Source organism: Natator depressus, chromosome 8 (genome assembly GCF_965152275.1).
Source record: "Natator depressus isolate rNatDep1 chromosome 8, rNatDep2.hap1, whole genome shotgun sequence".
Taxonomy (NCBI): domain Eukaryota; kingdom Metazoa; phylum Chordata; order Testudines; family Cheloniidae; genus Natator; species Natator depressus.
The window spans coordinates 104687115-104713949 of NC_134241.1; the positions used below are offsets into that span (position 1 = coordinate 104687115).

At 57.7% G+C, this 26835-nt stretch overlaps 1 protein-coding gene across 3 annotated transcripts in view; it reads left to right on the forward strand.

Moving 5' to 3' along the window:
* Nucleotides 1-26835, forward strand: part of ERI3 (ERI1 exoribonuclease family member 3) — a 240124-nt gene that overhangs the window by 149620 nt on the left and 63669 nt on the right. For all 3 annotated transcript variants that reach the window (XM_074962337.1, XM_074962336.1, XM_074962335.1), the window contains exon 7: nucleotides 7967-8066. In XM_074962337.1, the coding sequence (XP_074818438.1) occupies nucleotides 7967-8066 (100 nt within the window). The remainder of the gene's footprint in view (nucleotides 1-7966; nucleotides 8067-26835) is intronic.

The following is a 26835-nucleotide window of genomic DNA, read 5'->3' on the forward strand; positions in this document are numbered from 1 at the left end:
TAAGTACAATTCTGAGTACTGTCTGCAGACTCAGGCTGCCTGTCTAATCTGCTGCCGTTCTTAGGGCATGCCTGTCACCTGGGCACCTTACACTGTAAACTCCTGCGGGCAAGGGCCTGTGATCATATTTATTTATGAAGTGCCAGAGTTGTGTAATTAAACAATAATACGACTGTAAAGGGACACCGTCAGGGTGTTCAGATCCAAAATGTGGATTTCATTAAATGAAAAATAATGTTAAAGTTTTATATGAATGGAAATGTTTACATGAGAGGAAGTAGATATTTTTTTCCAGATAATTTTTTCTGGGTTTTTATCAGCTCAAAGAGAATGGTTAAAAAACATTTGAAAATTCATGTTAGCAAAAGATTTCAAAATGTTCTTGCTAATTTTTTCTTTGTCTTTTGACAACTAAAATTTATGTGGGGGGGAAAAAACCCCAAGGAGACTTGTTCTGTGTTTGGGATTTTCTCCCATGGGGTTGTCAGCCCAAACCCTGTAACAATGACTCAAACCAGAAAGGGAAATTAACTAGTCTGGTTTCCTTGTCCAAAACAGCATAACAAGTGAAAGAGACACCACTGCAGCTTTTGAAGGCCTTCAGTATAAGTGTTTACAGTGGTGTTAGTAACACAGGGGAGGACATTGGGTTGGTTTTTTTAAATGACATTTATTATGTTCCTTTTCAAGCTGGAAATGTGCGTGTCCGCAGGCTGCCTGAAATCTCACCGGTGATGCAGAGAAGGCTAGGCCTAGAACCCTGGGTCATGGAGGAGTGTCATTTACAGCTGTACTTTGTGCCTGGCTGCTGCCAGGAGCTGGCCTCCTGTGTGACCCTGACAGGGTGGGAAGCCCCAGTGTCTGAGACTTTAAAGCACTTTCCATCTTGCGTTAACAGTCAGAAGAAGAGCTTTCCTGTTTAAAGATTAAACGCTGTGTTTAAATATTAAACAGCAAAGCTCCTCTCTCCTGATTGTGTGGCTGCTGCCGGCAGGCGGCTCAGAATTGCCAATTTTAATTAAAAAACTTTATTTTCAAATACAATTCACCGATCCCACATCTTGGCGCACTCCTCCTCCTCCTCCAGGCAGCTGTGCTCCCAGCAGGCTGGGGGCAGCTTGCCTCTTGGAAGTGGCATGTTTTGTTTGCTGTGTCTGTGCGCAGCTCTCGGTTTTGCTCTTTCATTTCCATCTGCCTGTGCCAAAGTGACAGTGTCTGCGAGCCCTGAAGTGTGAGCGGCCTCATCTGGGGCTGATCAATGCCCCTGGCAGTTCCTTCCAAAACCCCAGGAAAAACAATTAAAACCCAATCGATCCTGGAGACAGCTTTGAATATGCATAAGTGCACACTTGACCTTCAGTGGTCAGGCCACCTTCCACACTGGCTGCTTAGCTAGTTTGCTCAGGTATAGCAGCCGTACCAAATGACCTTGATTAGCAAAGCAAAGTGCTATGCCTGGTGCTGATCCAAAGGGCTGAGGTGTGTGGCGCAGACTTCCTGCCTTGGTTGCTGCTCTTCCGGTTCCGTTCCTTGCCTTGGTGCCCCTCCCACGGCTGACTTCCACGTGCCCAGCCGCTGTGCGGAGACTGGGCTTGCAGTGCGTGAAGTTGGTTGAGACAAAATGGTTGTACCAGGTGGAGAACGGTCTCTGGGCTCACCTGTGCCACACCGAGCCTGGCGGCAAAGCGGGGAGCCTCGTGATGAGGCACCCAGGAGATGTTGCAAAGGATGAAGTAGGCAGTGAAAAGCTGAGGTCCTTCCCAAGGTCTGCCAGGGGCCAAAGGGTAGCGGGTGCTATCAGCAGAGAAGGGGGGAGCTAGAGAGGAGTTGTTACCTTTTCTTGCTAGAGAGGGATACATCTTCTACCTGTTCAGGGGTTGGAAGGTTTAATCCTTCTGTGTCATCTGTACTGCGTTGTCCCTCTCCCTTAGTCTGGGCAGGCTTTTGGAGCACAGCCATCCCCGGGCTTTCTGCGTGCCTGTCAGGCTGTGGAGAGGTTGTCAGCATCCTCTTTCCTTCCTGCTCCCCATCCCCAGCCAGGCAGAGCCCCCAAGGGGAGGGCAGCTCTCTCCTGCCCAAGTCAGGGGCTCTGCAGCCAGGCCCAGCTAGAAGGGAAGATACTGCCTGGTTTGGAGAGCTGGGATTGCCTCTCTCACAGCTCCTCCACCCGGTGACACTGCCACTGATCCAGAGCAGGGTGGGTCTGTGGTGAGCCAGCGATAGAAGAGGTGGAGGCAGGCTGGGGCTCCCCAGGGGTCAGCTGGAGAATCAGGTGGGATGTTGGGAGGTACAGGATCATACTGCAAACAGATATCTCCTTCCACCTAGCTCCCTCTGCACCTCTCGGAGCCCCAGCTCCCCTCCCCCTGCTGGTCACTCCTAAGCCTGCATGGCAGCTCCCTCTCTCTCTAGGACTGAAGTCTATCAATGCTGTACCTTAATTGCTCAAAGGAACTCCCCCCCCCCCCCCCCCCGGCATGTCCCACTGGGGCTGAGAATGCTCCCTCTGCTGCATTCCCAGGTGCTACGGGCTTGGGCAGGACGAGAGCGCGTCCAGGAGCAGGATCTGAGCACAGCCTGCCCGTGCGTGGTCAGGCAGGTTATGGCCACGGGACTGATTACTGCAGCTTGTATAGTACTAGAACAAGACCTGGGCTTGCTCATGCGGCCCGTGGAGCCTGCAGATTCCCAGCATGCAGTGCTCCATCGTAATTCAAGTGCCAAGCCCATGCTGCATGCTGAGACCTGTCGTCTCCGGGGGCTGCACCTCTGTGGCAACGACGGGGGCAACCATCTGCCCTGCTTTACGTAAACAAGATGCCCGAGAACACCTGGGGAGCTGCAAACACGGCCATCTCGGGCATTGTCTGATTTCCGGACAGCCCAGGAGGGGGAGCCGGTGCGAGGGGCGGGGATGAAGTACAGGCATCAGTCTGACTTGCGAGCGATAGAGCCGGGTCTGGGCCAGGGGAAATCTAATGAACAATAAAGATATCAGTGCATATTTGTCGAAGGCCAAGCAACCCTCCCCATGTGTACACACAGTGTAATTTCAGTGAATTATGCATAGACTTAATTAGGAGTTTTAATTGCTAATCATCTCCCAGTAGGATTAGCAGTGTTGTCTATTAATTATCTGTGGAGCCCTGTGTTTTGCTAAGGCAGGAGTAACAGAGCAGCATGAATGGTTACATATGCTGGCAATAAATTCACTTCCAAGAACCCGCTAGGCCCCCAGGACCAGCGAAGGCCCTACTTGCGGGGAGGAGCCTGGCGCTCCTGGGGAGAGCGCGGGGCTGGCCGCAGGTGGCAGGGAGGGGGCGGGAGCGGTGGCAGGGCTTGCCTGGCGGGGTTTGTATTTGGCACCTGTATCTTTATCTCTGAATCCTCGCTGGGCCCACTTTTCCCCCACCTCCATTTAGGTCATCACCCACTTGCTTGCTGGGGGGACGGGGAATTTATTGTATAAATCCCAGCCCGGTCCCTCGTCTGCTGCTAGGGGCTGGGCACCTGCAGGCAGTCAGGGGCAGTGCTTGCTGCCGGGCTGAGCCCTGAGCTGGCCAGCTGCTCTCTGAGCAAAGGCCGTGTGTGGCCATCTGCCCTGCCAGGGTTGGATCTCGTGACCCACCGGCTGGCGATGCCAGGAGTTTACTCTGCGCAGGGTGCTCTGTGCAGCTCAGCATCAGGCCCTGAAGTCTGAGAGAGGGGTTTTTTCCAGCTCCTGGCACCGTGCCGTTGGGACGCCAGTGAGGTGGGGCGCAAAACACCAGGCAGGGGGACTGACACTGGAGTAGCATGGGGAAGGGGATATGGAACCCACCGTGCCAAGGGGGATACGTACCACAGCGCACAGTGCCCCTGGGCTGAGGGGATGTGGTACCCGCCGTGCCAAGGAGGATATGACACCCACCGGGCCTTTTGAACTAGGATACCCCCCGTGCCACCGGGACCGTGGTGCTGGCTGATGGCGGGTGAGCGCTGGGTCTGATTTGGGCAGCCTGCTATCCAAGACCGTTCTTTCCATTTTGTGAAGGTCCTGAAGCAGCTTCAGCCCCTGGAAAGGGGGATCCTCCTTTCTGCGCGTCGCTGCGACACCCCCCACCCCCTCCCCGGGCTGGCTAAAGGCAGTGCCTCTGTGCCCGCCTGGTGCCTGCCGGGTTCACTGGAACCTGGCCCTGCCTTTGGGCTAGTAAGCATGGGGGTGTGGTGCCAGGCTCCTTCCTCTGGGGTCAGAGTGCCACCTTTCCAGGCCCCTCAGTGTCGAGGGCAAGGAGCCAGGCGTGGTCCTGAATGCCCACCCCCTTCCCCCCCACAGGAGCTGCGTCCACACGTTCTCCAGCCCTCTGCTTTCTGTTCTACTCAGTTCCTCCCCGCTGGGGGTAGGTAGGAAGTCAGGGATCACAGCTGAGGTCCGTCCTGGGGTGCGGGGGAGCAGGTGAGAGGCGGGGTGACAGACATGCTGCCGGGGTCACGTGATCTGGACAACGACTCACGAGGCAGCAGATTGGGCCATGGGAAGTGAAGCTAAGCCCTAGCCTGTTTGCCAGGAGCTGGGAATGGGCGAGAGGGGATGGATCACTGGGCGATTCCCTGTTCTGTTCATTCCCTCTGGGGCACCTGGCACTGGCCACTGTCAGGGACTGGGCTAGATGGACCTGTGGTCTGACCCAGTCTGGCTGCGCTCATGTTCTTAAGCCAGGTGCTGCGGCTAGTGCTCCGAGTGCAGTCCTGGGTCTCGTTGGGCGAGACGAAGGGGCTGCACTGCTGTCAGGAGGTAGTTATCGATGTGTGTGACATGGACGCTCAGCCTGGCTGTTTGCAGGTTTGCATTGTCCTACCGGTTTAGCTTCCTTAGCCTCTCCTCCGCCCCTCTCGCTGGGAGCCTTCATTGTTCTCGCCCCCGGGGATGGTAAGGCCCGTGTTGTGCAGTGTGTCTGGGGCAGGTGCAGAGTCCCTTGTGGTGCCAGGGTCCCTCTGGCAGGGGGAGCGGAACTGGAACCGGACCCTTCTGCCCCAGGGGAGTTCTGCCCTGTGGTCCGGCATTGCCCCTGGGGAGCAGAACCGCCCAATGGGAAGGTAGGTTGGCAGAGCTCCCAGCCGGTGGGAATGGGGAGCTGGCAGGGGGACAGCCTTTGGGCCAGAGAGCACACATAGGCGCCTGAGGAGGTCCAGTCCTCCGGCTCCGCTGGCTCTTGCATTATTTATCCCCGGTGGAGAGGCTGAGGGCGGCCCGGGTCGGACTCGCCCAGAGCTCCCTGCTGATGGTGGCAGGTCCCCGTTCAAACTGCTTCTGCTCCTTCCCCTCTGCTCTCTCACACCGCAAGTGAGCGCGCTCCTACTGGGCCCAAAGCGCGAGGCTTTGGGGGGCTGCTCTGGTGGGTGTGCTCAGAGCCCACCTTCCGGGCCACCGTGAACAGATGGGTGCAAAGGGGTGTAGGCGCCTGCAGAGCCGGGTGGGAGCCAGGCAGGGTTTGCAGGATCCCAGGGGTGTTAGGTGCCTAAGTCCTTGTGTGGATCTGGCCTTTATACCCCCAGCGCTGTGAGCTGCTTGGGGTTCAGGCCCCTCAGCCTCCCGCATAGCCTGCCAGCGGTGCAAACCCCCGCCTCAGGGCGAGGCAGACCGGCGGGATGGGCCGCCCGGACCGGGGGAGGCTAGTCAGGTGCCAATGGGCAAACCGGGGATCCCGTGCTGGCGAGAGCCGTGGCAAGCCCTGAGGTGCAGCGTGGAGGGTCCAGCTGCTGGGTCCCGCGGCGGGGGGGATCTGGGCTCAGGCCCAGCCAGCTGCAGTTGTGTGTAGCCTTGCACAGCACCCCCTGGTGCCCGGAACACAGCACTGCAGCTTCCCGGTCTCGCTGCCTTTGTTCTCGATTTTTGTCCTTTTTCTATGCGTGGGGGTGGCTGGCACTGGGTGTCCCCCTCCCCCGTTGCCTCAGGGGAGCCATGGGGACAAACTGGTTTTAATGGCTAAACACGTGCACAGAGAATTGTGGGGGGGGGGACCCTGATTGAAAGGGTGTGGGGAGCATAGGGGGACATTCACTGGAGGTGTATCATGGGCTCTAGGCTTCTTCCTGCCCTCTTGAGCCTAAAGCCTATAATTCCCTGCTGCATCTCTAGTGTGACAGTGCTCCCCGGCTGTTCTCCGTCCATGGCCCCCTACTCCCTTTGCACGGACTGGGAGCCTGTCAGCCAAAGGGACGCAAATCTCCTGGGATTCTTGCAGATTCCAGCAGGAGACTCGCTGACGAGCCCACAGGCAGCTGCTGTGCGCAGGGCAAGAGAACGGGACTGGAGCATGGGCTCTCAGCCCGGTAACGTGCCCGAGTGTGCCACCCCCGAGCTCCCCGCTGCCGAGCATGTCACCTGGCCGGACAGAGACTGGTGCAGCCCCAGTGCCATCAGAGCTGCGGCAGTGTGCCCTCGGAGGCTGTGGGGAGGAGTGAGTGACTGTCGGAGCAGAGACCCTCCCCACTCCAGTGGCTATTGCAGAACTGTCTGCTCTGGGGGTCTTCCACCCTGCTCTGAGGCAGGATGGCATAGGGCAGGCCCTGGCACTTCTGGGGCTGATGGCTAGAGACCATGATTCATTGTTGTTATCCCTTTATTTCTGGAGGCCCTGAACGTTGTGGGGCTGGGCACACGCCATGGCAGGGCTGGGGGGGCTCTGCGGACGCTGGCGGACGATGGAGATTCCTGAATGTCGACGGTCCTGAGATGGTGGAAAGCGCTGGGTCAGTGCTGGGTGTTCCCATGGCTGGAGCAGGGCAGTGGCTGGGTGGGTGTCTGAAACGTGGAGCGATCTCATTGGGGTTAGACCAGAGCTCTGGGCTGGCTGTAACAGGGGGGTGTCCACCCTGCGCCTGCTAGAGACTCAGGATAGCTGTTGTGAGAAAACAAAGAACTGGGAGTGCTCCAGTTTTGTTCAATATCTTCATTAATGATCTGGAGGATGGTGTGGACTGCACCCTCAGCAAGTTTGCAGACGACACTAAACTGGGAGGAGAGGTAGATACGCTGGAGGGTAGGGATAGGATACAGAGGGCCCTAGACAAATTGGAGGATTGGGCCAAAAGAAATCTGATGAGGTTCAACAAGGACAAGTGCAGAGTCCTGCACTTAGGACGGAAGAACCCCATGCACCGCTACAGACTAGGGACTGAATGGCTCTGCAGCAGTTCTGCAGAGAAGGACCTAGGGGTTACAGTGGACGAGAAACTGGATATGAATCAACAGTGTGCCCTTGTTGCCAAGAAGGCCAGTGGCATTTTGGGATGTATAAGTAGGAGCACTGCCAGCAGATCGAGGGATGTGATCGTTCCCCTCTATTCGGCATTGGTGAGGCCTCATCTGGAGTACTGTGTCCAGTTTTGGGCCCCACACTACAAGAAGGATGTGGAAAAATTGGAAAGAGTCCAGTGGAGGGCAACCAAAATGATTTAGGGGTCTGGAGCACATGACTTATGAGGAGAGGCTGAGGGAACTGGGATTGTTTAGTCTGAGGAAGAGAAGAATGAGGGGGGATTTGATAGCTGCTTTCAACTACCTGAAAAGGGGTTCCAAAGAGGATGGAGCTCGGCTGTTCTCAGTGGTAGCAGATGACAGAACAAGGAGTAATGGTCTCAAGTTGCAGTGGGGGAGGTTTAGGAAAAACTTTTTCACTAGGAGGGTGGTGAAACACTGGAATGCGTTACCTAGGAGGGTGGTGGAATCTCCTTCCTTAGAGGTTTTTAAGGTCAGGCTTGACAAAGGCCTGGCTGGGATGATTTAGTTGGGGATCGGTCCTGCTTTGAGCAGGGAGTTGGACTAGATGACCTCCTGGGGTCCCTTCCAACCCTGATAGTCTAGGATTCTAGAGTCCCAACTGCCCACTCCGGAGCCATGGCAAAGGGGCCGGCGGATGCTGCTCCCAGGCAGAAAGCACCTGCCAGCCGCACGGCAAGCTAACCCCCGCTCTCTCTCTTTCAGGCATACAGCTTCGCCATGGGGAGCTGGCCGAAGAACGGGCTCTTAGACATGAACAAAGGACTCAACCTGCAGCACATAGGGAGGCCTCACAGCGGGATAGGTGAGTGACGCGTGCGGGGCTCGCGGGGGCCGCACCAGCCCTGCTGTACTCCAGGGGCTGCAGGAGCCTGCCAGCCGTGTGGGCTGTTTCTTGCAGTGGGTCGGGAGGTTTGGTGCACTCGGGGCTGGGACGCTGCTGTCTCTGAAGCCCTTGTTAAAGGGCTCCGGGGTAACTTTAAACCCAGGCCAGGGAGGATGTGCGCCCTCCACCCCATTGGGGCTCCTCAACCACTTCAGAACGCGAGCTGCTGCCCATGTGCCAATGTGTGGCCTGTGCCAACTCCCCTCCGTCCACTGGGGGCCCCCCAAGCTGCATCTCTGGCATGGGCATTGACTCGAGGGTGTGGCCCGTCTGTTACCTTCCCCCGGTGAAATCGCTTGGGCTTTGGTCTGCTCCTGATCCCCACAGCGCCCCAGGCTGGGGACTGGATGCTGGAGTCATGCTGGGCCCTGGCTCGGCGTGTCGTCTCAGTGTCTGTGCTCTCCCAGCAAATGGCAGCTCGGCGCCACATCGGGCTGGCGCTGCCGTGCGGCCGGCACTGCGAGACTTGCCGTGGAGTTGGGAAGCAGGAGGCAGCTGCGTTACAGAGCCTGGGGGAACAGCCGCCTGGCTGGGGAATTGAGCTGGTTTGTTCCTCGTTAGCTTGTGTGCGTGATGAGTTTCGTAGTCGGGCACTTGCTTCCTGGTGGACAGAACAGAACCGCAGTTCAGTGGGCCTGGCAGCTCGCACTCGGAAGGGGATCAGGAAGCATGGCAGGGCTGAGGTGCATGGGAAAGCCGTGCATGAGGCCATGCCTGGAATAGCAGGGGGGACAGGTCTGTAGGTCGGGCTGGAGGGGCAGCGGCCTTGCTGTGGTGGGGGAGCCCAGAGCTGGGACAGCAAGGGGCTGCAGGTTGGGAGTGAGGGGCACCGGCTGGGCTGGGTGGAGGGGACTGTGGGGTCGGGATTAAGGGGTATTGGCAGAGCTGTGTGTGGGGAGAACCTAGCGCTGGGCTAGCAGGGGACTGCAGGAGGGGCCGGCCTGCTGGGGGAGCCCAGGGCTGTGGGTCGGGTTGAGGGGTGGGGGCCCCAGGGCTAGCCCAGGCCATTGGCAGAGCTGTACAGAGGAATTCTGCATGACCAGTGGTAGCAGCGTCTCACTTACCCCAGCAGCCTGTTGCCCGGATCCCCCATCTTTGAAAGATGCAGCAGGTTCCTGGGCCCAGCCCCCATGTCTCCGTTGGCAAGGGTCTGAGATTGAGTTGGAAAAGTCACCCGCTCCCGAAGCCTGGAGGAGGCTGTTTAATATTGTTTCAAGGCTCTAACCACTAAACTCTCCAATCAATCCGAGTTAAGGAGATGAATTATTTAAAGCTCACCAGCTTTTAATTAGCAGGCTCCTTTTGAACTATGGATCTGGTTGCATTATTGACGGAGGGAGCATTAAAATTTGCTTCCTTGCCCGGTAGCACATTCGTGTGACAAGTGCGTGGGGTGGGGACGGACCCGCAGAATATGGGGCTCTGGTGACAACCCGCTCGAGTTCGACTCCTCTGAGTGAGGGGTCGCAGCCAACTGTGAGTGCGTGGCTCCTTCTTGTCACATTTCCCGAGAGGGGGCTATTTGTCTGCTGTCTCCTCTTTCCTGGAGAAAGCTCCGAACACCCCTGGAATATCATCTGTCTTTGCCTTTAATTACCGCCTGCATTTATCAGAGCATCATTAGCTGGCCAAGGTGTTTGTCTGCCCTGATGAATCGTTTAGAAAGACGGTTGTTTATTCTCCTCCTCCCCCTAATGGCTCTGTTCTTTATTTCCCCCGGCCTTCAGGAGGGTTTTGCATCTCGTTTCAGCGAAGCTGCCTCCAGGTGGGAGCACAGGCTGCTGGTGTGGGGTCTGGCGTGACACGCAGGCCCAGTGCCTGGAGACAGCCAGCGTGGGGATGAAACGCGGCCGTGGTGCCTTCTCAGAGCCGGGGCTGCCGTGATGTGTTTGGGGTCCCAGGGCTGCCGTGCTGGGGGTCGGGTCGCAGTCAAAAAGGCAGTTCTCGCAGGACAGTAAGGTGGTGCGCCAGAGAGGACGGCTCTGTGTCCCCATCCAGCCATGGTGTCCTCTCCAGGGCCTTTGTGGAGTTGTCCGTGCCCCTGCTGGGGGAGTTCAGTTCCCACCCTGCTCATGCTGGCGCAGGCCTTGCCCTCGGCGCTGCGAGCTCAGCTGAATAAATTACTCCTTTTCTGAAGAGCTGCTGCTGGAAGGGGGGTGCTGGGGGCGGCCGACAAGCCGCGCATCGCAACACCCAGTGGGGTGCAGTGAGAGAGCAGCTGCTGGCCATGGTGCAGCTGGGAGTCTTCCAGCAAGGTCTGTGCCCCCCATATCTTTATGCAGGGTGGTGCGGACTGTGGAGACTACAAGTCCCAGCATGCAACAGGGCCTGGCCCTTCAGCTGACGAGAGACTGCGGTGCTGGGCTGCGTAGTCCCTCTAGGCTGCGCCTGCATGCGATACCGGGGGGCAGCTGGACTCCGTTCTCAGATTTGCAGCTAGGGGTCGCTCGCTTCCTCGAGTTCCAGGCCTCCTGGTGTGGGGCCCTTGTCGCACACAGCCACCCCTTCCCCCGTCGCCCTGGAGGGGGCGGGAGCGCGCGGGGGGCACTTTTGGATTAAGGAAATAGGTTCAGGCCTGAGCTTCCCAACTTATCCCAGGGGTCTGTGGGGGAGCTGGGACAGGGTGGGCTGGTGCCTGCGGTGCTCAGGATGGGTGAGACTCAGAAAGGGGCCCCCCTGGTTTTGTATGTGTTAGCACCACAACTGATCGCTGACGAAGCCCCCGTGGGTGTTGGACACTGACGTTTCCTGCCCTCTCTCTAGCGAGAGACCCGGCATGGAGAGCGCACCAGCTCCCCGGGCCAGGGTCTGCAGACGCGGCTCATGATTGCGGGAGCCTCTGTCCTTGGGCACGTAACCGGAGACACCGCGAGGGGGTTTGGGGCTCAGCACTGTAGGGAGTCTCAGCTGCAGCGCATCTCCAGCCAGGCACCCAAATTGACCTGTCCCAGCTGAAAGCTTGGCCTGCAGTACTGTTGTACTCTGCAAAACTTCACCCTGCTGTGTGCGTGGCAGCTGAGATGCTCTGGTGCCCTGCAACCCTGGCGAGATGCTGAACGTGCAGCACCGTCCTTCCCAAGGCCTCTCAGGCGACTCTCCCCTGCGCGGTTGGCTCGCCCGTCATCTCACTCCGCAGTGCTCTCTGGTGTGCTCGCAGAGTACGTGGGTCTCAGCATCAGACACTCTCCTAAGACCTGCTCCCTTGGGCACTGGCGTGTGGAATCTCCCCCTGCTGAGATGGCCCGGTGACAGGGGGTCTCCTGCATGTGCTAAAACCTGCCTTTTAGCCCTCGTTGAATTCCCGTCTAGAATAAAAGAGCAGCTCCTGTACGCAGCCCCCTTTCTTGGAGCCGTGTTTCCGGGGGGATCCCGTCAGGGGGCTGGCAGTTCTGCTAAGAGCTCAGGCCCAGTTTTCAAGAGGTTTGCAACATGGACGATTTGTTTCAGAGCTGACAAGAAAATTGTAGTGAATTGCCACTTTCTTGCACGCAAACAGCAGGGAATTTTGCCCTCTCAGTGGTACCTGTTTCCCAATTAATTACATGTTGTTTTGTTTTCCAATTATTCGGAGACTTGCTGGGCCAACTGAAACCTGCACAACACAGCAGAGTCCTGTCTATCCTGGGCCTGATCCTGCTCGCTGCAGGGCCTTCTCCACTCTGCCCCACTTGCAGCCAACAGGAGTTAAGGGCATTCAGCACCTTGCCCGGTCTGGCCCTGGAAATCATGAAGAAAGGGTAACTCTGGAAGTGTCTTCTGCAGAGGGGGAGGTGGTTCTGTGTGGGTCGGGGTGAAGCTCTGGGTCTCTGAGCATTGTTACGTGGCAAGTGCGGCTAAACATACACAAAAGGAAGTTGCAAAGCTGGAGTCTCGCACGCTGAACTGGCAATGGGGCTCCACACCTGGAGGAAGCTAGCTGTCGTCCTACTGCCAAGGACTAGTGAAGCATTTTATGGCCCCAGAGAGTCATGTGGCCATCTTCTGGGTCTGAGCCATGGTGCCCCTTGCAGTTGCTTTGGAGGAGGGGAGTGGGCAGCTGGGTAAAGAAAGGGGGAAAAGCCAAGGAGGAAGGTCGTGGATAAAATCCTACTCCAGTCTCTTTCCCCCAGAGTCAGCTGGACGGGAGGATCCTGCTCTGGAGAGTGGGGACCAAAGAACCCCTCCTGCAGACCCAGGAAAGGGACCAAAGGGAGGGAATGTCCCTGTCTGGCCCAGGGTTGATGGTCTGGCTGTAGAAGCTTGCTACAGGCCACCCCTGGACACAGAGGGCCTCGCCCATCCTCTCTTCCTGTGTGCGCAGTTTTGTGCATGCAGCCACTTGCAAAGGCAATAGCACGGGCATGAATGTGTGGTAGAAAGTACGTGTGCAGAAGCCCCTTGCTTTTGCACCTGGGTCCAGTGTGTGGAAGTTGAGTTTTGCTTTGTAAGCTCTGTGGCGCAGGATGTGTCACCGTGTGTGTGTGTGTGTGCGTGTGCGTACGCGTATGTACAGCGCCAAGCACAACAGAGGGCCCTGATTTGGTTGAGGCAACTACAGTGTAAGCGACTGTAATAATCTTACCTGTGTGTGCAAGTGATCGTGCTTAAACGCGCACATGCGGCGCTGAACTCGCAAACGGGCCACACACTGTAATGTGGTCTAGAACGGTCTGGACTCTAGGGGGAGGTTTGCATTCGAAGAGCGATACAGCGCAGTAGCCTAGGCGTTGCTCACCTTTGAGCTGATGTTTGCTCATCGTGTAACTCAAACAACTTTGTTTACGAAGCCAACCTTGGCAAGCTAGTGTCCTGTAGGGAGGGCCGGCTGCGGCGGGGTGGGCGAGCGCTGGTCAGAGGGACCTGTGCGTGGTTCCCCTGGTGGGGTGCAGAGCAGAGAGTTGTCCCCAGGGCTGCTGGAGACCCCCATTCAGGGAGAAGCGGTGGCAAAAGCCGTCATTGTACTCGAGCACTTCGTACAGCTTCGTGCTGTGGGGACACACTGGCAGCGCTGAGCGGGGCTCGGTGCCCACAATCCCTGGGGACGTCCAGGGGAGGCCAAAGGGGACAAAGAGGGTCTCAGAGAAACAGGAGCCAACCTAAGGACAGAGGAAAAGGAATTAAACTGCTCTGTGTTTTCCTGCGAGCGGTGAAAATGACTCATGAAGAATGGCCGTAAATACAGCCACCGCGGTGACTGACTTGGTCTCGGTCAAGCGTTAAACAAGCGTCCATTCCCGGCAAGGGTGGAAAGCACCTTTTGAGCGGGCACATGACAAACCTGGGCATGTCCATGCTGGGATTCTGGATCCCGGGTCGGAGTGACGGAACGGGAGCTTTCCCTTAGGGCAGCGGCGTAACGCTGATGACTACAGCGGTGATTACCAAACGGCCACTGGTCCGGGCACCTTTGCCACTGCACAGAGGCGGCTTCCCGGTGGCTGCAAGCTGCGTCCAGCTCTGCAGAGTCTCATGCTTGGGAGGCCATGAGCTAGAGCCACCAGCTGGCTGGGCGTGATGGTGGAGGATCCCCGTGACGGTCCAGCGCTGTGTGGCCCCAGCGGGTGGCCAGTGGGGACGGAGAGACAGCCCCTGTGGCTTTGTCCCAGCTCGTCTCACGGCAGATGCTACTGTTGTGTGAGTCCACGACACGGGCTGCATTGGCTGATAACATTCCATTGCCCGTGCCTCCGTCTGCCTCTCTCCACCTGTCCGCGGGATCCAGCTCCTGCCTTCCTTCCCCGGCCCACCCACTCCACTGCGTCCCTTCCTGGAGAGCTTTGTTCATTTCCTGGAGGCCGAGAAGGCGTTTTACCAGCCTCTCTGGGCTGGATCCCTCCCCTCTTCCCACTCCCCTTGCCACCTCCCTTCAGAAGGGTGGGAGCCTGGTCCAGTGTCTCTTCCCAGCTCTGCTGCTGCTGCGTGTCCTTGGGCAAGTCCCCTCCGCTGCCTCGTCTGGCACGTGGGGGCGCGGCTGCTGGCCTCCCTGAGACTGGAGTGGAGAGGCTGAGGTGCTGATACCTGCCGCGTGGCGGGGGCCCTGCCAGAGGGAAGGCCTGTGATCTGCACTTTCTGCTCCTGCAGAGGAACCGCAGCGGACACGGGATGTCTGTCTCCAGCTAGCTGAACCCCCAGCCCCAGCCCAGATGGTCCCTTTTGAAGCAGGAGCCCTTGATCCCGTTTCAGGGCACTGTAGAGCAGGGCTTTGTTTCCGTCCTCTGTAACGGTGCAGCCTTTGGCGGGACACAATTGAGAGTGCCAATTCAGGACAAATTGCTTAGAGCAGGGCAGTTACAGCCCCAGGCTGGGGTTCCTATGCCCACCAAGGCAAACCAAACCAGCCAGACAGAGGACTTCAGTTTTACCCCACTGGCTAACCACAAGTCGCACAAGCAATTCCCTTAGACACTCCAGTTTCCCAGTATCACCACCAGTGCCACTCGTTATGGGGATGAATGGTTATGAAAACCAATACCCCAGTAAAAGAAACAGGGTTCTCCTGATCCCAAAGGACCAAGCCCCAGACCCAGGTCAATATACAAGTCAGATCTCACCCACAAATCACGCTGTTGCCGATCCTTTAGAATCTAAAAATCTAAAGGTTTATTCATTAAAGGAAAGAAATATAGACGAGAGCTAGAATGGGTTCAATGGAATCAATGACATACAGTCATGGCAAAGTTCTTGTTTCGGGCTTGCAGCAGTGATGGAATAAACTGCAGGTTCAAATGAAGTCTCTGGAGAGCATCCCCAGCTGGGATGGGTCCTTCAGTCCTTGGTTCAGAGCTTCTGTGTAGCAAAGTTCCTCCAGAGGTAAGAAGCAAGATTCAAGACAAAATGGAGGGGTTTCCAGGGCCTTTTATATTATCTGCCCTGTGGAAGGACACCCCTTTGTTCTTACTGTGGAAAATCACAGCAGCAAGATGGAGTTTGGAATCACATGGGCAAGTCACATGTCCATGCATGACTCAGTTCTTCACAGGGAGAGCAGCCATTGCTCACATGCTACCTTGAATGTCCCCAAGAAAGCTCCTCAGATCATAGAATCATAGAATATCAGGGTTGGAAGGGACCTCAGGAGGTCATCTGGTCCAACCCCCTGCTCAAAGCAGGACCGATCCCCAACTAAATCATCCCAGCCAGGGCTTTGTCAAGCCTGACCTTAAAAATATCTAAGGAAGGAGATTCCACCACCTCCCTAAGTAACGCATTCCAGTGTTTAACCACCCTCCTAGTGAAAAAGTGTGACGATGTGACGCAGCAGGGAGGGGGGAGTGTTGACCTGGGAATGTGCCCTGGGGACGGGAGACCTGAGAGCCTGTCACCTGAGCCAGGAGGGGGAGGGGGAGGTAACACCTCTGCCCAGGAATGTGGACGGAGGCTGCAGCAGGGAACCTGCTCGGTGGGTTTAGTTTCAGTTTGGGGCTGGGTGGAGGAACACAGGGAACCCCAGGGCTGGGGTCTAAGCTCCCTGCTCCCCCAGAAGGACTTCACTGAGGGGTCCTGGGTGTACCCACAAGCTCTGTTTTGGACTGTGTTCCTGTTGTCCAATAAACCTTCTGTTTTACTGGCTGGCTGAGAGTCTCAGTGAATCCCAGGAAGAGGGGTGCAGGGCCTGGACTCCCCCACACTCCGTGACAACTGGTGGCAGCGGTGGGATCTACTGCACCCCGTGAACGGCGCTTCCTGCAGTAAGTGACTGGGGAACAGTAAAACGAAGGGGGATTGACGGGGACCAGGCGTGCTGAAGATTCAGAGAGAGACGGTTTCAGGGGGCGGTTAACCCCTGGGAGTGTGTGACCAGAGAGAAGGACTTTTGCAGTAACAGGGTCCCCCGGGGGATTGCAGCGAGCGGTCCCAGGGGCGGAGGAGTCTGCAGCTCGACCCTGGCAAAGAGGTGGTGACCTCAAGAAGGACTGGCACACTAGGGGCTTTTCCTGGAAACCGTGGACAGCTGCCCGGCCTGCGAGTGGCCAGCCGGGAGATGTACGCTAAACGCCTTAAGAGCGACCTGGTGGAGCTGTGCAGGCAGAGGGGGCTGCGCGTCGGGAGGTCCACCAAGGAACAGCTGATTGCCCAGCTGGAGGAGAGGGATCGCTTGGATGACCCGATCCCTGTCCCTGAGGGAAGCCGCCCGGCGGACGCAGCGTGGGCCCTGGGGCCTGACCAGGCTGGGAGGGGTCAGACTGCTGCCCAGGACACCCCGAGACCCTTCCTACCTATGCCTGGGGGAGGGGTTGTGGGAAGCCCAGCGAATACCGAGGGCCCCCTGACCCCAGCAGCCAGCAGGGGATCCTCCCAGCGGAGCTCCCCATCCCTGGAGCGGATGCGGCTGGAATGGGAGAGGGAGAGGAAAATGAGGGAGCTGGAGGATCATGAAAAACAACGTCAACATGAGGAGAAACAACGTCAACATGAGCAGGCGGAGAAGGAGAAACAACGTCAACATGAGCAGGAGGAGAAGGAGAGGGAACGTCAACATGAGCAGCAGGAGAAGGAGAAACAAAGACAGCATGAACTGGAGCTGGCCAGGCTGAGGAGCAGTGGGGCCCCGGCTGCGGTGAGTGAGGGGGGACCCAAGACTGCAAGGAGCTTTGATAAGTGCTTCCTGGCCCAGCGGAAGGAGGGGGAGGACATGGATAGCTTCCTGACGGCCTTTGAGAATGCCTGCGAGCTGCACAGGGTTGACCCTGCAGACAGGCTCCAGTTCCTCACCCCCTTACTGGACCCCAAAGCCGTGGAGGTCTACAGCCGGATGACAGGGGCAGAGGCAGGGGACTATGAACTGTTCAAACAGGCCCTGCTCCGTGAGTTTGGGCTGACCCCCGAGATGTACCGGAGAAGGTTCCGGAGTCAGCGTAAAACGCCTGAGGTCACCTACCTACAACTGGTCAACAGGATGCAGGGATATGCCCGCAAGTGGACAGCGGGGGCCCAAACTAAAGAGGACCTGCTTGACTTGTTTGTACTGGAGCACCTGTATGAACAGTGCCCTTCCGACCTGAGGCTGTGGCTGGTGGACAAAAAGCTCGCGAACCCCCAGCATGCAGGGCAGCTGGCCGACGAATTTGTGAACAGTCGGTCAGGGGGTAGCCGGGAGGAGTCCCAAAAGAACAGGCCCCCCCCGATGCAGCGAGAGAGTCACCATGGGGCCTCCCAGCGGGGAAATAGGGAGAACCCCCTCCAAAGGGGAACGCCTGGTGTCGGGCCCCTCCGACCCGTTCGAGGGGACCAACGTGACCTGAGCTGCTATCACTGTGGCCAGAGAGGCCACGTACGGGCCCAGTGCCCCGGGCTCCGGGACAAACTGAGCAGACCCAACCTACCCAGGGTTAACTGGGTAGGGACTCAGCTGGACGAGGGGCAGGCGACCCAGGAAAGGGGGGCTACCAGTTTGCCACCTGCTCAGGAGGGAAGAGTACCCCCAGCCAGCCCCGCCAGAGGGCTGGAGGCTCTGGACTCAGGGTGCTCGGTTTACAGGGTGGGTGCGGGGCTGTCCCTCCGGAGAGAGTGCCTTGTTCCCCTGGAGGTGGATGGGAGGAAGGTCAATGGATACTGGGATACGGGCGCGGAGGTGACGCTGGCCCGGCCCGAGGTGGTGGCCCCAGATCGGGTGGTGCCCAACACCTACCTGACCCTGACGGGGGTGGGCGGGACCCCATTTAGGGTGCCCGTGGCAAGGGTACACCTGAAATGGGGGACCAAGGAGGGCCCCAAGGATGTGGGGGTACACCACCATTTGCCCACTGAAGTTTTGATGGGGGGGGACCTAGAGGACTGGCCAAGCGACCCCAGACCGCCCTGGTTGTGACCCGTAGCCAGAGCCGGCGAGGGGCACTGCGACCTGACCCTGGGGAGGGTACCACACTGGAGGCGCGAGACCCTACTCGGGTGGGGAGGGAGCGCCGAGGGGCACGGCTCAGAGAGGCTGCGGCCTCAGACCTGGCCACGGAGGGGGAACCGGGCCCCATCCCTTCCCCAGCCGCTGAGTTCCAGGCCGAGTTGAGGAAAGATCCCTCCTTGCAGAAGCTCAGGGACCTGGCCGACCTCAGTGAGGGACGGACCATGAGGAGAGGCTGCCAGGAGAGGTTCCTGTGGGAGAAGGGGTTCCTGTACCGAGAATGGGCTCCCCCAGGGGAAGGGGAGTCCTGTGGGATCAGGAGGCAGCTGGTGGTCCCCCAGAAGTACCGCCGCAAGCTCCTGTCCCTGGCCCATGACATCCCCCTCGCAGGGCACCAGGGAATCCGGCGCACCCGGCAGAGGTTGCTACAGAACTTTTACTGGCCCGGGGTCTTTACCACCGTCCGGCAGTATTGCCGATCCTGTGACCCCTGTCAGAGGGTGGGGAAGGCCCGGGACAAGGGGAAAGCGGCGTTGAGACCTTTGCCCATCATAGAGGAGCCTTTCCAGAAGGTGGCCATGGACATCGTGGGGCCTCTCAGCAAGACGACCCGGTCGGGGAAGAAATACATTCTGGTGGTGGTAGATTTCGCCACCCGCTACCCCGAGGCAGTGCCCTTAGCTTCCATTGAAGCAGACACCGTGGCAGATGCGCTCCTGACCATTTTCAGCCGAGTGGGGTTCCCCAGGGAAGTCTTGACAGACCAAGGCTCCAACTTCATGTCGGCCCTGCTCCGGTGCTTGTGGGAGAAATGTGGGGTCCGGCATGACTGGGCCTCAGCGTATCACCCCCAGTCCAATGGGCTGGTGGAGAGGTTTAACGGGACGCTAAAGATGATGCTGAAAACCTTTATGAACCAGCACCCGCAGGATTGGGACAAGTACTTACCTCACCTGCTGTTCGCGTACAGGGAGGTGCCCCAGGAGTCTACCGGATTTTCACCTTTCGAACTGTTATATGGAAGGAGGGTGAGGGGCCCCCTGGACCTGATGAGAGACGAGTGGGAGGGGAAGGCCACTCCCGATGGAGAGTCAGTGGTGGAGTATGTCCTGACCTTCCGAGAGAGACTGGCTGAACTCCTGGGCCTGGCCAGGGAGAATCTGGCCAGAGCCCAGAGGAAGCAGAAGGTCTGGTATGACCGCACGGCGCGGGCCCGTGCCTACGCCACCGGGGATCAGGTGATGGTTCTCATCCCCGTGAGAAAGAACAAACTACAGGCCGCCTGGGAGGGCCCGTTCAAGGTCGTCAAGCAGCTCAATGAGGTAAACTATGTGGTGGAGCTGTCGAACCGGGCCCACCACCGCCGGGTGTACCATGTGAATATGATGAAGCCATATTATGCCAGGGGGAATGTGGTGTTAGCTGTGTGTGGTCAGTGGGAGGAGCAGGGAGATGACCCTTTAGTAGATCTATTCCCTGGGACCAGAGCTGGTTCCCCCCTGGAAACAATCCCCCTCTCGGATCAGCTCACCCCTGCCCAGCAAGCTGAGGTCAGGGGGGTGCTGCATCCGTACCGACAGCTGTTTTCCAACCAGCCTGGACGCACTAATCTGACTGTCCACCGGGTGCAGACAGGGTCGCACCCGCCGATAAGATGCTCCCCCTTCCGAGTCACAGGGAAAACTGCTCAGGACCTGGAAAGAGAGGTCCGGGACATGCTGGCTTTGGGGGTGATCCAGCCATCGGCCAGCCCTTGGGCCTCGCCGGTGGTGCTGGTCCCCAAAAAGGATGGGTCAGTCCGGTTCTGTGTGGACTATCGGAAGCTCAATGCCATCACTGTATCGGATGCCTACCCCATGCCCAGGCCGGACGAGCTCCTAGACAAGCTGGGAGGAGCTCGGTACCTTACCACCATGGACCTTACAAAGGGCTACTGGCAGGTGCCGCTGGATGCAGATGCCCGGCTGAAATCGGCCTTTATCACCCCTCTGGGGCTCTATGAGTTTCTGACCCTGCTTTTCGGCCTCAAGGGAGCGCCGGCCACCTTCCAGCGCCTGGTGGACCAGCTCCTGAGGGGGATGGAGAGTTTTGCCGTGGCGTATATTGACGACATCTGTGTCTTTAGCCAGACCTGGGAGGACCACGTGTCCCAGGTTAGACAAGTGCTGGACCGACTCCAGGGGGCTGGGCTGACTGTCAAAGCGGAGAAGTGCAAGGTGGGGATGGCTGAAGTATCTTACCTGGGCCATCGGGTGGGGAGCGGCCGCCTAAAGCCAGAACCGGCCAAGGTGGAGGTGATCAGAGACTGGCCCGCTCCCCACACCAAAAAGCAGGTCCAAGCCTTTATTGGGATGGCAGGATACTACCGAAGATTTGTGCCCCACTTTAGCGCCATAGCCACCCCCATCACTGAGCTATGCAAGAAGGGGAAGCCAGACAAGGTGGTCTGGACCGAGCAGTGCCAGGAGGCTTTCCGGGCGCTGAAGGAGGCTCTGGTCAGTGGCCCAGTTCTAGCAAACCCAGACTTTGACAAGCCCTTTGTGGTGTTCACCGACGCCTCCGACACGGGACTGGGGGCGGTGTTAATGCAGGAGGATGAAAAGGGGGAGAGACACCCCATCGTGTACCTGAGCAAGAAGTTGCTACCCCGGGAGCAACACTACGCGGCCATCGAGAAGGAGTGCCTGGCCATGGTGTGGGCCCTCAAGAAACTAGAGCCCTATCTCTTCGGGCGACACTTCACCGTGTACACCGACCACTCTCCCCTGACCTGGCTGCACCAGATGAAAGGAGCCAACGCCAAGCTCCTGAGGTGGAGCCTGCTCCTGCAGGATTACGACATGGATGTGGTCCATGTGAAGGGAAGTGCCAACCTGATAGCGGATGCGCTGTCCCGGAGAGGGGGCCCCGAACTTCCCCAGGTCACTGGTCACAGTGACCCCGCTCAGTTCAGTCTCGAAGGGGGGAGAGATGTGACGATGTGACGCAGCAGGGAGGGGGGAGTGTTGACCTGGGAATGTGCCCTGGGGACGGGAGACCTGAGAGCCTGTCACCTGAGCCAGGAGGGGGAGGGGGAGGTAACACCTCTGCCCAGGAATGTGGACGGAGGCTGCAGCAGGGAACCTGCTCGGTGGGTTTAGTTTCAGTTTGGGGCTGGGTGGAGGAAGACAGGGAACCCCAGGGCTGGGGTCTAAGCTCCCTGCTCCCCCAGAAGGACTTCACTGAGGGGTCCTGGGTGTACCCACAAGCTCTGTTTTGGACTGTGTTCCTGTTGTCCAATAAACCTTCTGTTTTACTGGCTGGCTGAGAGTCTCAGTGAATCCCAGGAAGAGGGGTGCAGGGCCTGGACTCCCCCACACTCCGTGACAAAAAGTTTTTCCTAATATCCAATCTAAATCTCCCCCACTGCATCTTGAGACCATTACTCCTCGTTCTGTCATCTGCTACCACTGAGAACAGTCTAGATCCATCCTCTTTGGAACCCCCTTTCAGGTAGTTGAAAGCAGCTATCAAATCCCCCCTCATTCTTCTCGTCCGCAGACTAAACAATCCCAGTTCCCTCAGCCTCTCCTCATAAGTCATGTGTTCCAGTCCCCTAATCATTTTTGTTGCCCTCCGCTGGACTCTTTCCAATTTTTCCACATCCTTCTTGTAGTGTGGGGCCCAAAACTGGACACACTACTCCAGATGAGGCCTCACCAATGTTGAATAGAGGGGAACGATCACATCCCTCGATCTGCTGGCAATGCCCCTACATATACATCCCAAAATGCCACTGGTCTTCTTGACAACAAGGGCACACTGTTGACTCATATCCAGCTTCTCGTCCACTGTAACCCCTAGGTCCTTTTCCGCAGAACTGCTGCCGAGCCATTCGGTCCCTAGTCTGTAGCGGTGCATGGGATTCTTCCGTCCTAAGTGCAGGACTCTGCGCCTGTCCTTGTTGAACCTCATCAGATTTCTTTTGGCCCAATCCTCCAATTTGTCTAGGGCCCTCTGTATCCTATCCCTGCCCTCCAGCATATCTACCACTCCTCCCAGTTTAGTGTCGTCTGCAAACTTGCTGAGGGTGCAATCCACACCATCCTCCAGATCATTTATGAAGATATTGAACAGAATCGGCCCGAAGACCGACCCCTGGGGCACTCCACTTGACACCGGCTGCCAACTAGACATGGAGCCATTGATCACTACCCGTTGAGCCCGACAATCTAGCCAGCTTTCTACCCACCTTATAGTGCATTCATCCAGCCCATACTACTTTAACTTGCTGGCAAGAATACTTTCCATAGACACCTCACGCAACAACCTTTGTACAACATTTGGTGCCACTATATGACCTTGGTTGCAACAGTGATCTATACGGTCACAGTTTGTGTCAATAACATCGCAGCCTCGCTCGTGGCTGATGGGGATGGAGGCTCCAGGGTGACAGGTGTTCTTTGTGTCGTCCTTGGGCTGGGCCTTTCTCATGGGTGGAGAAATGACCTGGGGCTGTGTGCAGACCTGCTGGCTTCTGTGGAATGGCACCTGTGTCCACCGGGGGAATTTGGCCCCTGCCATGTAGTGCAGAGAGCATCGTACCCACACACATGTGGTGGGGGGAGGTGAGCCTCACGATCTGGGTGCTTTAAGGGGCTGAGAGAATTAGCCATGTCTAAGGCCAGAGGAACCCAAGGGAGTCCTGGCTGCCTTCCCCCGTGGCACAGAGTGCGCCGTGGCCCGAGCGCCGTGTTGAAGTGATGCCTGCATGGTGCATATGACGGTTAAAGCCTAAAGGAACTCGTTAGCTTCCCGGGACCGACTCCTGTTCTCTGAGCCCCGCGGACTGAGCTCCAGTGCAGTTGGACTCAGTCCCTCTTAAGAAACCCGAGCACTTTCAAACAAAAATGGCAGCCAGGCTGCTCTGCTGGCCCTGGGCAGATGCTTCTGCTCGTGCCTCCCCTTGCTCCTGATGTGCTTTCAGCCTCCTGGAAAAGCCCCCCTGTTTTAAAGGGTCAGCGGCCCATATGGCGAGAGACGTGGCGAGCGCGGCTCTGTCTTTCTAGCTCCCTCTCTCTCTTTTCATTCACTGATTGGGAATCTGGGAAGGTTAGGGTGTTAGATTGTTCCTGAGCCAGAGCATTAATTAGGCCTCGCCGAGAAGAAGAGGAATTGCGTGTTTTTAACAGGGAGGTTAATGGGATGCTCACCAAGTAGACAGTTTTAATGAGCTTCAACTCGATGTGCAGTGAGTTTACTCTGTGTGTTAAAAGGGTCACACTGCAGTAGTTTGATGTGGATTGTCTCCTGGCCCCTGGTGTCATAGGGGAGCGTCTGTCAGAGTCCAGTCAGAGCACATTTACTGAGTGACACAATTCTAATGAACTGCCCCGGAGCTGCCACCACGCTTTGGGGAGCGATGCCGGTGGTGCAGTGCTGCCGGGGGTGCAGCCCGGCCGGCTCAGAAACCCCTGGCTCCGCGCTCGGCTCTTGCTGTGGTTCGGAGGCCCCACCGGTGCCCTCAGCGCTGACAGCGAAGGAGAGCGCTTGCTAAGTGCAGTGGCGGGCAACGGGCTGCTTGGCATAATGGGTGACCTGCTCTTTCATCCCTGCCCTCCAAGCTGCAGCCGCGGGACTTCTCGTCCCCTTGGAGGGCCTGATCTGCCTGGCTTTGCTTCATCTGTCTTTTATCCTCCCTGCTTTATTCGTGCGCGCGCCTTCTCTCCTCATGTGCACACACTCTCTTCCCCAGCCCCATGGGTGCAATAGCTGTTTTGCTCCCAGGATCTCCCCTGCCCAACGCCGTAGACCCTCCATCTTCCCTTGTGCTTTTTGTCACCGTCAGCATCTCTCTAGCCAGAAAGGAAGGGACATGTCTGTCCGTCCATCTTACGCTGGCACCTGTCGTCCGAATATCTGTGCACCCACTGTTCCCAGCCGTGATTACCCTGATTTGTGCATCACCCCTGGTTCCTGGTGCCAGCACTTATCACAGCTGTCCACTTTCACCAGCCTTGGCGTTGTTCTTGATTTATCTGTGTTCCCGTAGTCATGGACCGGGACCCCCAAAGGGACCTGCCCCAGAGAGCTCCCAATCAAAGTCTGAGACAAGAGGCGGTTGGTGGACGCAGGCAGGCAGGAGAAAGCGAAGGGAGAATGAGACGTAACCAGTGTTCTCTGCGCACCAGCAACCCAACCCTTGCCAAGTTGTTTGCAGGCATCACGGCCAAGGTGGGGTTGGCAGGAGGAGGGAGGGGCAGCTTTGTGGATGTGTCCGGGGAGCTCCTCCCACGCAGGAGGGGCAGCAGGGAGAAAGCCCTGGGCAGTGTCAGTGTCCCCAGACTGTGCTCGCCTCCAGCCGCAGTTCCCCCTCAGACCTGTGGTAGCCAAGTCTCGACGTGGGCTTTAATCACAGTCCGGCGGGTGTCTCCTGGAGGCTTGGCCTTTAGGTACCTGGTACGCTGGCAGCTGCAGGGGGCCGGATAGTGGGGTTACTGCCCACCCCTACACTGCAGGACGGTCCCAGTTTTCGTGCGTCTGTCCCCAGTCCCTGGAGCCCGAGTGTGTTGCGGATGTCACAGCGCTGCGGGGTTGTGGTGCTGCCGGACAATGGGGAATGCAGGCGCTGTGGGCAGAAGAGGGCTGGGTTGGGAGCCCCTGAGAACTGTCTCGTGCTCTCCTAGGAGGAGCTGCTTCTCCCCTGTGCCCGGTGCCACCCCCACCATCTGAGGCCCTGGTTGGCCCACGTGCTGAGCAGCCCCCAGGTGCAGGAGCCCTTGGGTCGGGATCTCCTGAGCTCCCCTGGACGGCAGGCAGGGCCCGTTGCTCAGCTGCTGGTTTCACCCATGGCCCCGCACAGACACCAGACCTGGCTAGTGGCCCCTCCCTTGGGGCAGCCTTTGGACACTTCACTTGTGTGCTGGTGTCTTCTCGTCATGAGGAGCTGGGCCCAGCACCTGTCTGAACGGCGCGAGCGTGCACCCCTCCGCGCTGCTCCGGGGCGGGGCTGCGCCGCCATGGGGCATGGTCACGGCTCGTGGCCCGGGTTTGCTCTCCCGTGCCGCGCCGCCCAGGGGCGGGGGGAGGTACTCCCAGTTAAATAATTAGAAGAGACTTAAGTGAAAATCAGCAGAAATGTCATCAAATGAGCAGTGTCGTTTTGAATTAGTGCTTGTAAAGGTCAGGCGGCTCCAGGACAGGTGGAGCGGATGCTCCCCGCGTGTTGCAATAAGGCAAGATATCCCGAGCGGGGCGGGTGGAAGGGGTGAGCCGGCCGCGTGGCTGGGCTGCTGGGGGAGGGGAGGGGCCGCTGGGAGGCGTTGTGGGAGGGAGGCAGGGCCGGCTGGGGTGGTGGGACACAGGACGAGCGTCTGTCAGAGTCCAGTCAGAGCACATTAACGTGGTGACATGATTCTAATTAACTACTGTGAGAGGTGTCACCGCTGGAAAGGCAGCGAGCGGAGACAAGCTTTTAAAAAAAGAAAAAAGCAATGTGACAGTCCTCTCTTTCTCTTGTACCCTGTGCGCGCTCTCCCCTCCGTGTGGGAGTGGATCTAACAATAATTAGGATGTCTGCCTGCCTGGGAACCTGAGCCAGGGCTCTTTTGCTTTCACTCATTGAAGTTTTCGACGTCTCTCTGAAGGGACTTGGTGGCACAGTGCATTACTGCGCGCCAAAGTGACAGAACACTCTTCTAATCGTAAACCCTTTTGAAACAAAATTCCGCTCTCCCTTTCTCCTGCCAGCGGCAGGGGGTATGTTCTGATCACGGTAGCTCTGTTCCCGCACGAGCTACAATGGGAAACTCAAGGTCTTTCAGCTGTTTCCTACAGTTAACAAAGGAGGCACGAGGAAAGAAAGGAAAGCTGATTGAGTGTTTGTGTTGACTGTGCTTACCCAGCCTAACGCTGAGCATCACTTGTTCTCTCCGCCAGTGTCAGGCGGGCAGGGCTGGCATGTTATGCCCAGGCCAGGTACCGCCATGGTTGGTGGAGCCCAGCACCCTACCCTCACTGCATTCAGCCGTGGTGCCAGGCTGCCTTTTGCCAGTCCTTGTCCACCGTGCGGTGGGCCCTCAGGAAGCTGGTGTGGGGTGATCGACCCGTTGGCCACGGAGGTTGAACTGGGATGAGTAAAGTAGTGGCGCTCTCACAGACTCCTCCGGCACATGAAGCTCGGCCCGGAGAGGCCCGAAGTAGCTGGCACTCACAGCAGACAGGACAGAACTTGGATGCAAGCGTCCTCCTTCCTGCTGAGTGCTATGTCCAGGAGTGAAATAGATCATAATGCTGACGCTCACACCGCTATTGATAGGCTTCAGAGTTAATGGTGACGATTATATTGTTTGTATGTCAGTAGCACCTAGGAGTCTCATTCATGGGCTAGGACCCTTTGTCCTAGGCATGGTACAAACACAGACCGGTCCCTAACAGCCATCCCTCGCCACAACATAGCCTTGTCTAACCTAGCCATCGCAGAACGCCTCCCAGCATGGATCGGGGCAACCCGGCCTTGTCTCTGAGCTACTGTTTCAGTCTCTCAGCAGAGTCCGGCAGAAAGCCCTGCATTAGTTCTGCTCATATTATAGCTTGATGAGTGTCTCGCTCTGCAAGAGAAGCTTGTCTCTTTTTTTTTTTTTTAAATAAAAGTGAAGATTTCAGAGTACAAGGTAGCAGCCTTCAAACAAAGGACTGGCTTGGAGAGTTCCCGACATCTGGCTCAATTCAACCCCGGCTCTTCCACCCATTGGGGAGCGGGTGGCTACGGGCCCACGGCATAGGTGCATGGCATTCCTGAGGTTAGAAGTATTGGTATTTGATTAGTCTGTGTTTTTATGTGGGCAGCACCTGGAGGCCCCAGGCGTGATCAAGGACGGCTAGTGCTGGGTG